The sequence below is a fragment of the Cyprinus carpio genome, chromosome A21, assembly GCF_018340385.1.
Source record: "Cyprinus carpio isolate SPL01 chromosome A21, ASM1834038v1, whole genome shotgun sequence".
In the NCBI taxonomy this organism is placed as follows: Eukaryota; Metazoa; Chordata; class Actinopteri; order Cypriniformes; family Cyprinidae; genus Cyprinus; species Cyprinus carpio.
This window is the reverse complement of record NC_056592.1, coordinates 20,643,000-20,656,652: the sequence shown is the minus strand read 5'-3', so window position 1 is coordinate 20,656,652 and position 13,653 is coordinate 20,643,000. Positions and strand designations below refer to the sequence as shown.

At 35.6% G+C, this 13,653-nt stretch overlaps 1 protein-coding gene and 1 pseudogene across 1 annotated transcript; both read left to right on the top strand.

Moving 5' to 3' along the window:
* Positions 1–24: 24 nt before the first annotated feature.
* On the top strand, positions 25–2,689 carry LOC109045206 (annotated as a pseudogene).
* Positions 2,690–3,400: 711 nt separating this feature from the next.
* Positions 3,401–12,730, top strand: LOC122134704 (transmembrane protein 185-like). Its single transcript, XM_042711262.1, has 7 exons — positions 3,401–3,522; positions 3,788–3,964; positions 5,389–5,596; positions 7,303–7,386; positions 7,499–7,675; positions 9,099–9,222; positions 11,342–12,730. Exons 1-7 carry the CDS (start codon positions 3,485–3,487, stop codon positions 11,584–11,586), a joined length of 1,053 nt encoding a protein of 350 aa, XP_042567196.1. The 5' UTR covers positions 3,401–3,484; the 3' UTR covers positions 11,587–12,730.
* The last annotated feature ends 923 nt before the right edge of the window (positions 12,731–13,653 follow it).

Genomic DNA, 13,653 nt, shown 5'->3' with positions numbered 1-13,653 from the left:
CACGTGTGTCTTGTGTGTTTGTTTTGTTGACCAAGCAAGTCCGCTAGCTAGTAATCATTCGTGAAGTTTAGTTGTCGAGTAATTGATATTTCCAGCATAACTTAATAACCTTTATTTAATATGCGTTTACAGTTTTTGAAGCTTTAACCTATGGTTGGTGCATAAAGCATTGTATACTAACATAGAGGTCTGAGTTGTGCTTTAGATGCTGTAACTGTGTTTATAGCCTTTTTAAGCAACTAATGTATGTACAGTTCATTAATGGCTGTGTTGTGAGAAATGGATTTGTGAAAATACAGATTTTCTATTAATATGTGGGTCATAATGACTGTATAGTGATTAATATAAAGAAATTAGAGAAGTAGTTTTTTATTATAGCATTGTGATGTCATGTCAGCTGTCTTAAATGTGTTTTTTATCTCCAGATCTTTGATTTCAGGTGCAGAATGTCCTACGTCTTCATCAGCGACTCCCTGCAGACCACCGTGCCGCTGCTGCAGGCCTGTATCGACGGGGATCTCGCTCACACCAAACGGCTCCTGGAGTCCGGATTCGACCCCAACACCCGGGACTGCCGCGGACGGACCGGACTGCACCTGGCCGCCGCTCGGGGAAACGTGGAGATCTGGAGATTCTTTTGCTGCATAAGTTTGGTGCTGATCTGCTGGCCACTGACTCACAGGGCAACACGGCACTGCACATGTGTGGCCATGTAGACACCATCCAGTTCCTGGTGACCAACGGCCTCAAGATTGACATCTGGTCAGTGTCTTTATGATCCTGTGATGGGTACCACGGTACAGTGACTATTCATAATGATACTGAATTACCGTACTCACATACCGTGGCATTCACAAGCTATTCCAAGGTGCATTACAAAGTGAAAAATTACATATATTTTATTAAGTTTGTTTACGTTTTAGAAAATCAGAACCCAAAATACAATGATCACAAAATATAAAATGTAGATAGATATTTGAAAAACATACAGTACACTACTGTTTTTTTAAGAAATGAATATTTCTTTTCAGCAAATTGGTTAAAAGGGACTGTATAGACATTTAACAAAATACAAAATAAAAACACATAAATTCTTTTAACACAGTTTTTACACAGCTGTTTTTGACTGATAATAATCAGAAATGTACAGCTGCGCATCACAGAAAATATTAGAATGATTTCAGAAGATCATGTGACACTGAAGACTGGAGTAATGATGCTGAAAATACAGCTGCGCATCACAGAAATAAATTCCATTTTACAGTATATTCACGTAGGAGAAAACAGTTTATTTCAAATGTAATAATATTTCATAATATTTAACTGTATTTTGATCAAATGCAGTCTTGGTGACCGTAAGAGTTTTTTTTAACATTTAAAAAAAAAACATTAATAGTGGTGTGAATGTGAATAATAATAATGTGTACGTTATTAATTGTAAAGTACTGCTCTCAGGATTTCTGGCCAGTCTTTAAGCATAATATCACATTCTATTTATTTATTGTATTTTTGTATTACTTTCTTCTCACTTTCTTTGCTCTCGTTTTTTCTGCTGGCCCTTTATCACCTCTCACCTGTATCCCCAGAACACCAGACACCAGTTTGTAAACCCCTGACTAACAGTACTTGTATCACAGGGCCAGTTCCGATGCACAGCGGCGAAGATGCATGAATTAACCTTTAGTCACCACAAAAAAATCTGACCACTTCGTGTGCATGCTTTTTGATCTGAACAGTAATCACAACGGAGCCACTCCGCTGGTGCTGGCCAAGAGACGCGGTGTGAACAAGGACGCGCTCCATCTGCTGGAGGGGCTGGAGGAACAGGAAGTGAAGGGCTTCAACCGCAGCTCCCATTCCAGTCTGGAGAAGATGCACATGGCTGAGAATGAAAGGTGAGATGAGACTTTTTTTTTCCTTGCAAAGGAGTGGTCTTCATAAGTGTTTTTACTCATTACCGGCCGCTGTGTCTCCTGCAGTGCCATGGAGAGCCACTCTCTTCTCAACCCACACCTGCATCACAGCGATGGCGTGTTGTCCAGCTTCCGCACTACGTGGCAGGAGTTTGTGGAAGATCTTGGTTTCTGGCGAGTGCTGTTGCTGCTCCTCGTCATTGCTCTTCTCTCACTCTGCATTGCGTATTACGTCAGCGGAGTCTTTCCTTTCGCATCTAATCAGCTGGAGCTTGTGCACTAATATAAAAATATGAAAGCTCAATAAAAATGCATTAGCTGATGATTGTTCCTACAGTTACTGATTGTGTGTAACCACGCTTTAAATTGTAACCATACATTGTGACTGAATTTTAAAATATTTTCGTGTATATTATTGTAAATAGACCTTTCATGTGCTAAAAAATTTTTCATCTTGGCTTGTGTGTTTGGAAGGATCTTTTTATTGCCTGTTCTGCACCTACTCATGTTATTGTTACTCGTGTACCAGCCCACATCACCACCTTTATTATTTTATTTAAATTACAGGATTTACACATTAAAGTTTTGTGATTCCAAAAAGGTGTTTTATATGAAGTTTAACCCATGCACTTTAACAGTGGAGTTTGTGAAGTGGTTCAGGCTCATTCCTACAGTTTGGTGGATTTTATGTCCCCATGCAAAATTTTACATACAGTGTTAATCATCTTTAATGCCACATAGTACCTAAAAATAATAATAAAGCACTTAACAGACAATTTCCCATGTCCCTAATCATGGTTTCTCAACTTCACTTTGAAGTGAAGGTTACATATACATTTTCAAATTAGGAATTATGAATATTATTATGAACATTTACTTATTCCCATTGATGTTAAATATTTTTTTTGTAAATATATTATATATATATATATATATATATATATATATATAATATAACATGCAATTTTCATGATCCCTCTTATTTTGTTAAAATTATGAACATTTTGCATATTCTGCAACGGGTATGTAAGCTTATGTGCACAACTGTGTATGTGTGTGTGTATATATTATATATATAAACCAGTATAAATTATATACACACATTCTTCCTAAATGTTGATCTTCTGCTTGCATGTTGTTCTTTTCTAGCTATAATGAGCTTCATTGCATCATTGTAAATATATCATAGCAGAGTAGACAGATGTCATAGAGTTTGAATGTGAAATGTGAAGTATTTGGTCAGGATAGGTTCTACTACACTGAACTGTGTGTTTTCTGATTTTCTCCTGATGAGATAAAAAAAAATTGCATTTTTAACATTTTTTTCAACAAACCCGATAAATGACTCTTCGTCACGCAACCTTATAATGCAGTGATTGCGTAAAATAAAAATTAATTTCTCTAGTCCATAGTGACCTAGAAATCAATAAACGTTTGTTTTCATGAGCAGCGCTAATGTAAACCGCGTGTGACGTCACCGCGCCAAGCAACTGTCCGCTCTGAAGTGAATGCCAGTCAGTTAGCCAGCCTTCCCTTCTCTCTTCATCTAACTATGGTCTGAAGAGGACACCATGAATCTCCGAGGCGTTTTTCAAGATTTCAACCCTAGGTGAGACCTGTGCGTGCTGCGTGAACGATGAAACCCAGCGCTTTGTTTTGAATACGCTACCATTCACTTTGTTAGCTTAAACGTTAGCTGCTAATGTTCACCGCGCAGGCCTTTTGTTTTTGTCTCCGCGCAGTTTAACGTTAGCAGCGAACGGTTTTTTGTTTTGTGTCTCAGTCAGGCCCGTCTCGTGATCTTGATAGACGTGTCCAGCTTGTGCTCTGACTGCATGTGTGTTGTTGTTGTTGTTGTTGTTGTTGTCCTGCAGTAAGTTCCTGATCTACGCCTGTCTGCTGCTCTTCTCCGTGCTGCTGTCGCTGAGGCTGGACGGTATCATCCAGTGGAGCTACTGGGCAGTGTTTGCGCCCATCTGGCTCTGGAAGCTCATGGTCATCATTGGGGCTTCCGTGGGCACCGGGGTTTGGGCGCACAACCCGCAATACAGGTCAGACACAGCTACTCTTCACCTGCTTATGATCACGATTTGATTGGATTGAGTCTCTAATGAAGCCGCTTATTGTTACTGTCTCATACAGCTCTTTTGATGCATTTGTTAACAGTTTAGACCAGAATTACCTAGCTAGAATATGATCCTTACATTGAAACTCCCCAAAGATTTAAATACATCAATACATTCCAATCCAGATATTTTATTTTTAATTATTACACTTTACCAGTGTATCTTTTTTTGTATTTAATACATGGAAACAAAAACATTGTCCTCAGTTTTTGAGATCATCATCCAGATATTGCCCTAGCTTCACGTATCTTGCGGTCATTTTTCTGTGACAGTCAAATGTCCCCACAAGTCCCTGAATTTTTTTGACATTGTGGGGACATGTAGTTGGTCCTCACGAGGAAAATAGCTTGTTTTTTTGTGTGTGGAAATGTAAAAATGCAAAAAAAAAAAAAAATGCATAATAAAAAATTATGTCGTCTGGTTTTATGGAAACTCCTCATATAACATGGATACCCAACAACAATAATTTTTGATAGATGCTTGTAAAAATGTGTGCACAGTGTTTGTAAACACATTCTTGTAGATAATGGTATATGAAACTCTGAAAAGGACAAAAATAGGCCTTCATACGCTGTACAGTAATAGTAAAATATAAATGTATGCCAAGGCATAAATTATATTTACTCATTAGATATTTTGTGTAAGTAAAGATCTCATTGATAACAAGCTATGAGAATTTCATCTTACGTTTTGGCCATATTCATATCAGCATCTGCACCAAAATTGCATATGTTTGCTCAGTTTGGGCCTCAGTTTGAATAAATGTTTTTTCTTACAGATTCTGAGTCTGAGTATACCATACTATAGTGCCCAAAATCCTGATGTATCAAATATGACACAAATCGCAAAATACATATGCAAGATTTTATTTTCCCTAAAGTTTCGATTTTAAAAATGGGTATTATTTAATATGTCAGGGTAAATGACCCTGATATGCATTCTTAGTCTCATTTAGCTTAATTTATGTGTACACGAAATCAAAATCAGTAATGATTTGGCTAATGTTATCCAGCCATAGATTTAGTCTTGCCAGCAGCACACTAGTAAACTGTGTGAGAATGCCATATCATGTTGACTTAAAATAAAGGGGATAGTTCACCTAAAAAAGAAAATTTCTGTCATCATTTACTAACTCTCGTGTTGTTCCAAACCTGTATGAGATTCCAAACAGTTACCAGCGTTCTTCAAAATATCTTCTTTTGTGTTCAGCAGAAGAAAGAAACTCATACAGGTTTGGAACGACATGGGGGTGAGTAAATCACAACAGAATTTTCATTTTGGGGTGAGCTGTCCCTTTAAGGAAGTGTGATTTTGGCCGTGTACGTCATGCAGTAAGTCGTTGTGTTTAGGGCCGAGGGTGAGACCTGTGTGGAGTTTAAGGCCATGCTGATCGCTGTGGGGATCCACCTCCTCCTGCTCACCTTCGAGGTGCTGGTGTGTGACCGAGTGCAGCGGGGTTCACACTTCTGGCTCCTGGTCTTCATGCCGCTCTTCTTCGTCTCACCCGTCTCAGTGGCGGCGTGCGTGTGGGGATTCAGACACGACCGATCGCTCGAGGTATCAGCCCTGATTTACAAACACAGAAGATTTGTCTGTAAAACACTACCACAACCATTTTGAGCGCGGTTGAAGTCGACCAAATTATGTTGAGGTTATATGTCATGCCAAAATAAAAACTATATATATTTTTTTTACATTTTTGCATTGGTTTCATGACAGTTTACTTATTCCCATTTGTCGCAGTTGTTTTCATTGCTATAGTATATTTTTAATCTGTTAATATAACTAAATAATGTACAGTTTTAACTGGATTATGAGTCAAAGACGAGATGTCGCATTTTGGTGTCTACATCAAATTAAATTTACAGTGATTGTATATACATAGAATGCATATTAAACACGAGTAAAGCATCTACTTTAATGTTTCAAATAATATTTGTGAAGATAAAATGTCAAAAAATATGGGCGAAATAATGTTCTGTCTTCATTCAGTGTGACAGATATATTTTAACAAACATTTATTCTGACCTGAACTTATTAAAATATATAAACGAATAAGTGATCCTATTAATTTTATTATATTTTATGTTGACCGAGGGGTAAAATCTAGTGGTTTGAAGGATAGTAGCAAAGACTAGTAAATGACAATTAATCAGTATTTTAGGGGCTGCACTGTGATGCTGAAATAGATCTAAAGTTTCTGGTTCTAAATAAGACTGAAAATATTTTTTGGTTTGTAAACTGTTCTTACACTGAATGACGTAAATCATGAAAAAAATGCATTATAGTCATAAAATTCTTAAATAAACATTTAAACCTTTATATGCTTGAAAACCCCTTTTTAGCCTTTTTAGTTATTTTTGTTTTGACATTTACATAAAAGGTTTATATAAAACAAAACAAAACAAAAATGATAACTTTGTTATAATTTTGTATTATAGTAAAGAAAAAATATATAAAATATTGTCAGGTTTTTTTTTTTTTTTTTTAAATTAAACAAATATTGCTCCTAAAACAGGCTCCATTTCCTTTATAAACAATTAGGGCTGCACGTTAAATCGAAATATCGCTTATGTAAATATCGCAACAGCATGCGATATCTGAATCATCTTAATAATAGACTACTTCTATGCAGTGTGTGTTGGCCTTAATCAAACAACAAAACAGCTATTAATCTAAATTTTTATTCATACATTGAACACTATGCAGTGTTATTTTACACTTATTAAATTTCTGTACCTGAATACTAGTGTTTATTTTATCTATGCTTGTGAATTGTGCATTTGTTCTTTTTTTTACTGACTGTTCACTTGCCTTTAATCATGTTTGAACTTTCTTAGGCTATAGTTTTTGCTGTTATATGAATAAGTACTTAAAGTGTACTTGACGTTGATGTTAAAATTACATTTTCAGATTTGTGACTACTTTTTATGTAATGCTAAAACACTGCTGGTCACTTTCAGAAGTTGTAGTGATGCTTTCTTTTCCAAGAAAGAATGTGAAGCATATACTGGTTATATAAATTTTCATTTTTAAATATTTTAAAATGTAATTTTAATTGATTTTACACACAAAGCAATATCACACAGCCCTATAAAAAATGTTTTCTAATTTTTTTTATTTTATATATATATATATATATATATATATATGCCCCACAGTGACATTCACCCACATGATACCAAGCATATCTCCCTAAGCTTTGTGTTTACAGAAATGAATCAAACCTGATTGTACACTCTTACTTTGTGTTGTCTCATCAGCTGGAGATTCTGTGCTCTGTAAATATTCTTCAGTTCATCTTCATCGCTTTGAGACTGGATAAGATCATCAGCTGGCCGTGGTTGGTAAGGACGCCAACTACATTAATTTACTTCTGCCAAATCATCAGTCACCTGCAGTTAGTGTGTAATCTGAGCTCTGTGGCTTGTTCTGAGAGTAAGAGCAGTGTGTTTCCAGGTGGTGTGTGTGCCGCTGTGGATCCTCATGTCCTTCTTGTGTCTGGTGGTGCTCTATTACATTGTCTGGTCTGTGCTCTTCCTGCGGTCCATGGATGTCATTGCCGAGCAGCGGCGAACACACATCACCATGGCGATCAGCTGGATGACCATAGTGGTGCCCCTGCTTACTTTTGAGGTTTGATTCCAACATCGTTCATATTTTACTCGGTTGTGTTTATGCATTAAGTAAGCTAAGGACACTGCGCCATGTCTTGAGTAGAGATCAGCCGATACTGATTTTTTTAAGCAAGTCTAAATACAGATTATCTTAATGTTTGTGTCCTTTACTCAATATACAGAACCAGTTTTTAATAACTGTTTTATTCATGCTTTTTGCACATTAGTAACTTAATCATTATATATATTTAATTCAAAACTTTGGTGTCTGTAGTTTTTTTGGAATTTTGAAAGAAATGTCTTCTGCTCACCAAGGTGGCATTCATTTAATTAAAAATACAGTAAAAATATTAATATTGTAAAAAAAATATTATGGTTTAAAGTAACTGTTTTCTATTTGTATATATTTTAAGTTGTAATTTATTTCTGTGATCAAAGCTGAATTTTCAGCATCATTACTCCAGTCTTCAGTGTCACATGATCCTTCAGAAATCACTCTAAGATGCTGATTTTCTGCTCAAGAAACATTTCTGATTATTATCAATGTTGAAAATTGATTGTGATTGAAAATGAAAGCAGTTGTGCTGCTTATTTTTGTGGAATTCTTTGATGAATAGAAATGCAAAAGAACAGCGTTTATTTAAAGTACAACTCTTTTGTTACATTCTAAATGGCTTTACTGTGTCTCTTTTGATTCATCCTTAATGAATTTCTTTAAAAAAAAATCTTACTGAGCCAATTGTAATCACAAAACTATGCATAACTATAAAGGTCCATGTTAAAGTTTATAGGACCGTATGGAGCCCATTGGTTCACTCATACATTCTACACAAGACACTCTGTCCTGTGTGCAGCAGGAGCTCCACTTCACTAAATGTGTTTCCATTATTTGAATATGGCTATAACACGCCCGACACAGAGATTGAGAATGCTGTGTCTGCGCTAAAGTCACCAGTTTGGCTGCCCTGTGAAGTGCAGAAATAACCTGTGGGCAGCTGATAAGACTTAGACTACCAAGATTGTCGCTTCTCAAGATATTCATCAGGTAGCATCTCATTAGAATGCATGCCTTGACACCGATGATCTACGATCTTCACAGGTTTATGATGCTTTTGGGAAACGCCACCCATAACAACTACACAAATAAAAAATAAAAGTCTAAAAAGAATAGGGAACAGTATCTTTTAGTTAAATATACTCATGTGCAATATGAGCTATGTGCAATGTATCAGTTTACCGGATATAGTTCACTCAGTAGTGTTTTGTTTATGATTGATTAATATGATCAGTATAATAATTGGTCCTAATCACAGCCAGATGGGTGTTAACCTTCATTTTTACTATTCTTTGAAGAATGCGGTCGTTCATTTATGCCTCTGTTTTGTGAGCTCAGCGTTTATAGATACAGGGTTGACTTTCATCGGTGTTTGTGTTGTTTTCAGATTCTTCTCGTTCACAAGCTGGATGGTCATTACAACTCCAACTACGTCCCGGTGTTTGTTCCTCTCTGGGTTTCTTTGGTGACTCTAATGGTGACAACGTTTGGCCAGAAAGGAGGCAATCACTGTACGTGACGTGTGTTAACTGCACTGCTGTTCAAAAGTGTGGGATCAAATGTTTTATGTTTTTCTGGTCATCAAGGCTTCTTTTGTTTGATCAAAAATACAGAAAAAAACAGTAGTATTGTGAAATATTATTGCAATTTAAAACAATGTTTTTCTATTTTAATATTCTTTAAAATATAATTAATTTCTGTGATGCAGAGCTCAATTTTCATCTGGCATTACTCCAGTCTTCAGTGTCACATGATCCTTCAGAAATCATTAATACGCTGATTTATTATCAATGTTGTAAACAGTTGTGCTGCTTTGTATTTTTTGGATAATGTTAAACTTTTTTCAGGATGATAAAAAAACGTAATTTATTTAAAATAAAAAAAAAAAAACTAACTACCAAAAAAAAGTTTTCAGTCAATAATTCTTTTTTTTTTTTTTTTTTTAAGAAATTAATACTTTTATTCAGCAAGGATTGCTTAAATTGATCAAAAGTGATCAAAGATTTCTATTTTGAATAAATGCTGTACTTTTTTACTTTTTTATTCATCAAAGAATCCTGAGGTATCACGGGTTCCAAAAATATATTAAGGCAGCACAACTGTTTCCAGCATTGATAATAAATCAGCATATTAGAAATATTTCTGAAGAATCATGTGACACTGAAGACTGGAGTATTGATGCTGAAAATACAGCTTTGCATCACAGGAATACATTATATTTAAAAGTATACTAAAATAGAAAACTGTTATTTTAAATTGCAATAATATTTCACAATTGTTTTTTTTTGTTTTTTCTGTATTTTTGATCAAATAAATGCAGCCTTGATGAGCATAAAATACTTTTTTAAAAAGCTTCCCAAATTTTGTCTTCTTGCTACTCATTCATTATAATGGCTGGACAAGAATAATTCAGAAATGTTTGCAAATCATTTTTAAATAAAAATAATGAATCAAAACTGGATAACCTCCCAGTATAGTCTATAATGAATCATAACACTTAGCTTTCTAAGAACTACATGCGGTGTTTGCTGGAGAAGGCATTACTAATACTATTTTTCTTATTTGTAGTAAGTGATTTAAACAAACCCCAAACCTTAAGTGTCAAATTTTGCTGTGTAAGTCATCCAACAGATTTTGTTTCTCTCTAACTTGCATTTTCTTCCGAACATTTCTCTCTATCACAAATGATTAGCAGAAACCGTTTTTTCATTCACTACAGCAAAACTAAAATTTTTGTTTTAAATGGAAAAAATCATGCAAAAGAAAATTACTCTGTCCTGTATTTTAAAGGGATACTCCACCCCAAAATGAAAATATTGTCATTAATCACTTACCCCCATGTCGTTCCAAACCCGTGTGGCTCAGTGGATCTTCAGATTGTGTTTTGCATGAAAAAAGGTTTGTGGTCCCATAGATTCCCAGGGAAATACATGTTAAGGTAAAAAAAAAAAACATCGTTAGAATACCTCCATGCACTGTGAAGTCGCTTTGGGATAAAAGAATACTGATTGTAAATATGTAAATGTAAAAAAACGACTTACTCAACATGTCGTTCCAATCCTCGTAAAAGCTTCGTTCCATCTTGGAGAATATGAGCTGAATTTAAACTGCCATATTTTGGATGAAAACCGGGAGGCTTGATGCACTGTTTTCCCATAGACTGCCAAATAAATACAAGTGTCAAGGTATTGTTGAATAAAGTCGTTATTTTTGTTTTCATCACGTACAAAGCCATCAGTGATTCAATTAGAAAATCTAAGGTGATGCGGAGAGACACAGAGGAGACAAATTGTTGAATAAAGTCGTTATTTTTTTTCCTCAACACTTACAAAGTTATTTATCTCGCAACTTCATAACGTTACGGTTGAATCACTGATGTCAGATGGAGTATTCTGACGATGTCTTTCATACTTTCCTGGACCTTGACACTGTTATTTATTACGAAGACGAACGGGACAGTCACAAGCCTCCCGGTTTTCATCCAAAATATCTTAAATTGTGTTCCGAAGACGAACGACATGAGGCTAAGTGATCAATGACTAAATTTTCATTTTGGGGTGGAGTATCCCTTTAACCTAATTTTGTTTCAGTACTGACTTGCTCTTCTTCTCTCATTTCCCTCTGTATCAGGGTGGTTCGGCATTCGCAAAGACTTCTGCCAGTTTCTTCTTGAACTCTTCCCCTTCCTGAGGGAATATGGCAACATATCGTATGACCTACACCACGAAGACTCAGAGGTGTCCGAGGAATTACCCATCCACGAGGTGCCTAAAATCCCTCCCATGTTTCGTAAGAAGACGGGTGTGGTGATCACCCAGAGTCCTGGCAAATACTTTGTGCCGCCGCCCAAACTGTGCATCGACATGCCAGACTAACATTCAAAACTCTGTCCTCGTTTGGCTGTTCATGAACAGTATAGCACTATGCTCTGGGCTCTGCTTCAGGACGTACCATTTAAGAAGAAAAATACAATCCTACTACACAGATGCTTCTTCTCAAAGAAGAACCTTTGTGTTTGAGCTTAGCTCAAATACCGGCTCCCAACCGTTTTGTAAACAATAGCCTTGTGTCTGTAAAATCCATAGACGGGACCTGTTGCCTTCTGGAGTGGATCATTTGAACTTTCCTGACAACTCGCCGAGAGACTGTCTAATCTGTAAATAAGCAAAGTGTTTTTTTTTTTTTACCAAGTGTGTGTTTTCTCTGTATTTTAAATCCATGTATTGTGTAGGCATTCAGTTACTCATCCATCGGTCTTAGATATATCCAGCTTTAACATTCGTTCTGAGTCTGCAAGATATTTCTCTGCGGGAATACACGACAGTTCCTCGTTTCCACTTTGATGGCAGCCTCTTTGGTGGAAGGTATAAATGGAAGCTGAAGCGGGTTTATTAAGTTCTTCATCTGATAGGCTGCTGCCATATGTGACAGAGGCAAGCCAATGAAAACCATTAAAAGATTGATGTTGTCAGTGCAGCTGTTGTTTCTCAACCCACTGAGAACTCTCTGGACTCTCACACATTTCACTCGAGTGTGATCGCAAGAGTGTAAAATATTAATTTCACACCCCGTACAGTTAGTAGGTAACCTTTATTGAAAATATAACCACTACCTGTATATTCCCTGTAAGTTGAGTTCATTGAGTTGGCCTCTTACAGAAAACAGTATTCAGTGTTCTTTTAATCCCCTTTTAATTGCTATTTAAGTGTTGACTAGTTGTAGTATGTATCTTACACCCAAATCTGAAAACTTGTATGTTTCTGTTGCATACTGTCATCCGAGACGATTTGAAATATTGTCCTCTTGTTCAGTGGCTAGGAAGACAAATTCTTAATTCACTTTCTCAGCTGGTCTGAGTGTAAAGCTATAGAAATGTGGATGTGGACCAATGTTATGGTTTTATTCCCCACTGTACACAGTTGCCACTCTCGACGTCCAGTGTGTCCATTCCTTTGTAAAGGCAAGACATACCGTAGCTCTCGACGGTGCCTCACATTAAAATGTTATCATGCAAACGCAGTCTGAATCTTTTCACGTTTCATATTTATCACATATTTTATTGTTTCCATTTTGAAAGACGGGTGTTCGCTAAGACTCTTAGGAGTTTAGGAGTTTATTCAAGTATTTATTCAGTATATTAACTTGCGACTCATTCTGCCATCAGTCATGTGGCATTCCAAATTACAAAAAAAAAAAAATAAATTGTATTTAGTAACATAATACATTACACATTTTACACAATGTAATCAGAGTATTTTTTCATTACTTTTAGGAAAGCTAATAATTAATTGAATCATAAAAATTTAAAAATTAATTAATTCTAAAATATCATCAATCAAAATAAAACCCTAAAAAAATGAAATATTTCATTTGAACCGTGCAAATGTGTTAATTAATAAAAAAAAAAAAAAAGTTTGGGAATCCCCACATTAAATGTGCAAAAGTCTTCCAAAGATAGTAATACATTGTTAAATAAACCATCTTATTGATCATTCAAATTACATTTTAAAATGGTCGTACTTAGATTAGTTACTTTTTTATTACATGCTTGCGTATTATTTACACAATAGCAATAAATTATTAATAATTTATTGATTATCCTTTAATTCCTCTCTTTTTGATCTTTGAAATATTCCTTTCTAAAATAGCCTTCCACTTATAAACATTCAGAAAGTCTTCAGTTTCAGACAAATTTAAGGAGGCCACACAGCATTTGACCGCCGGATTTACAAAAATCATTTCAGTTTTAAGAAGCCTTTTCTCAATATTTCAACACTGCATCAATTACTGATGAACGCACTTTTTGTTTGTGGGTTATTTAAGCATGTATTAATATGCCTTTGGAAGGGTTTTGCCTTTTGAGTGCACAAATTCACGTTTTTTCACATGCAATGCAGGCATTCCCAAACTATTCTGTCATCTGAACCTCTTTTACCTAATAT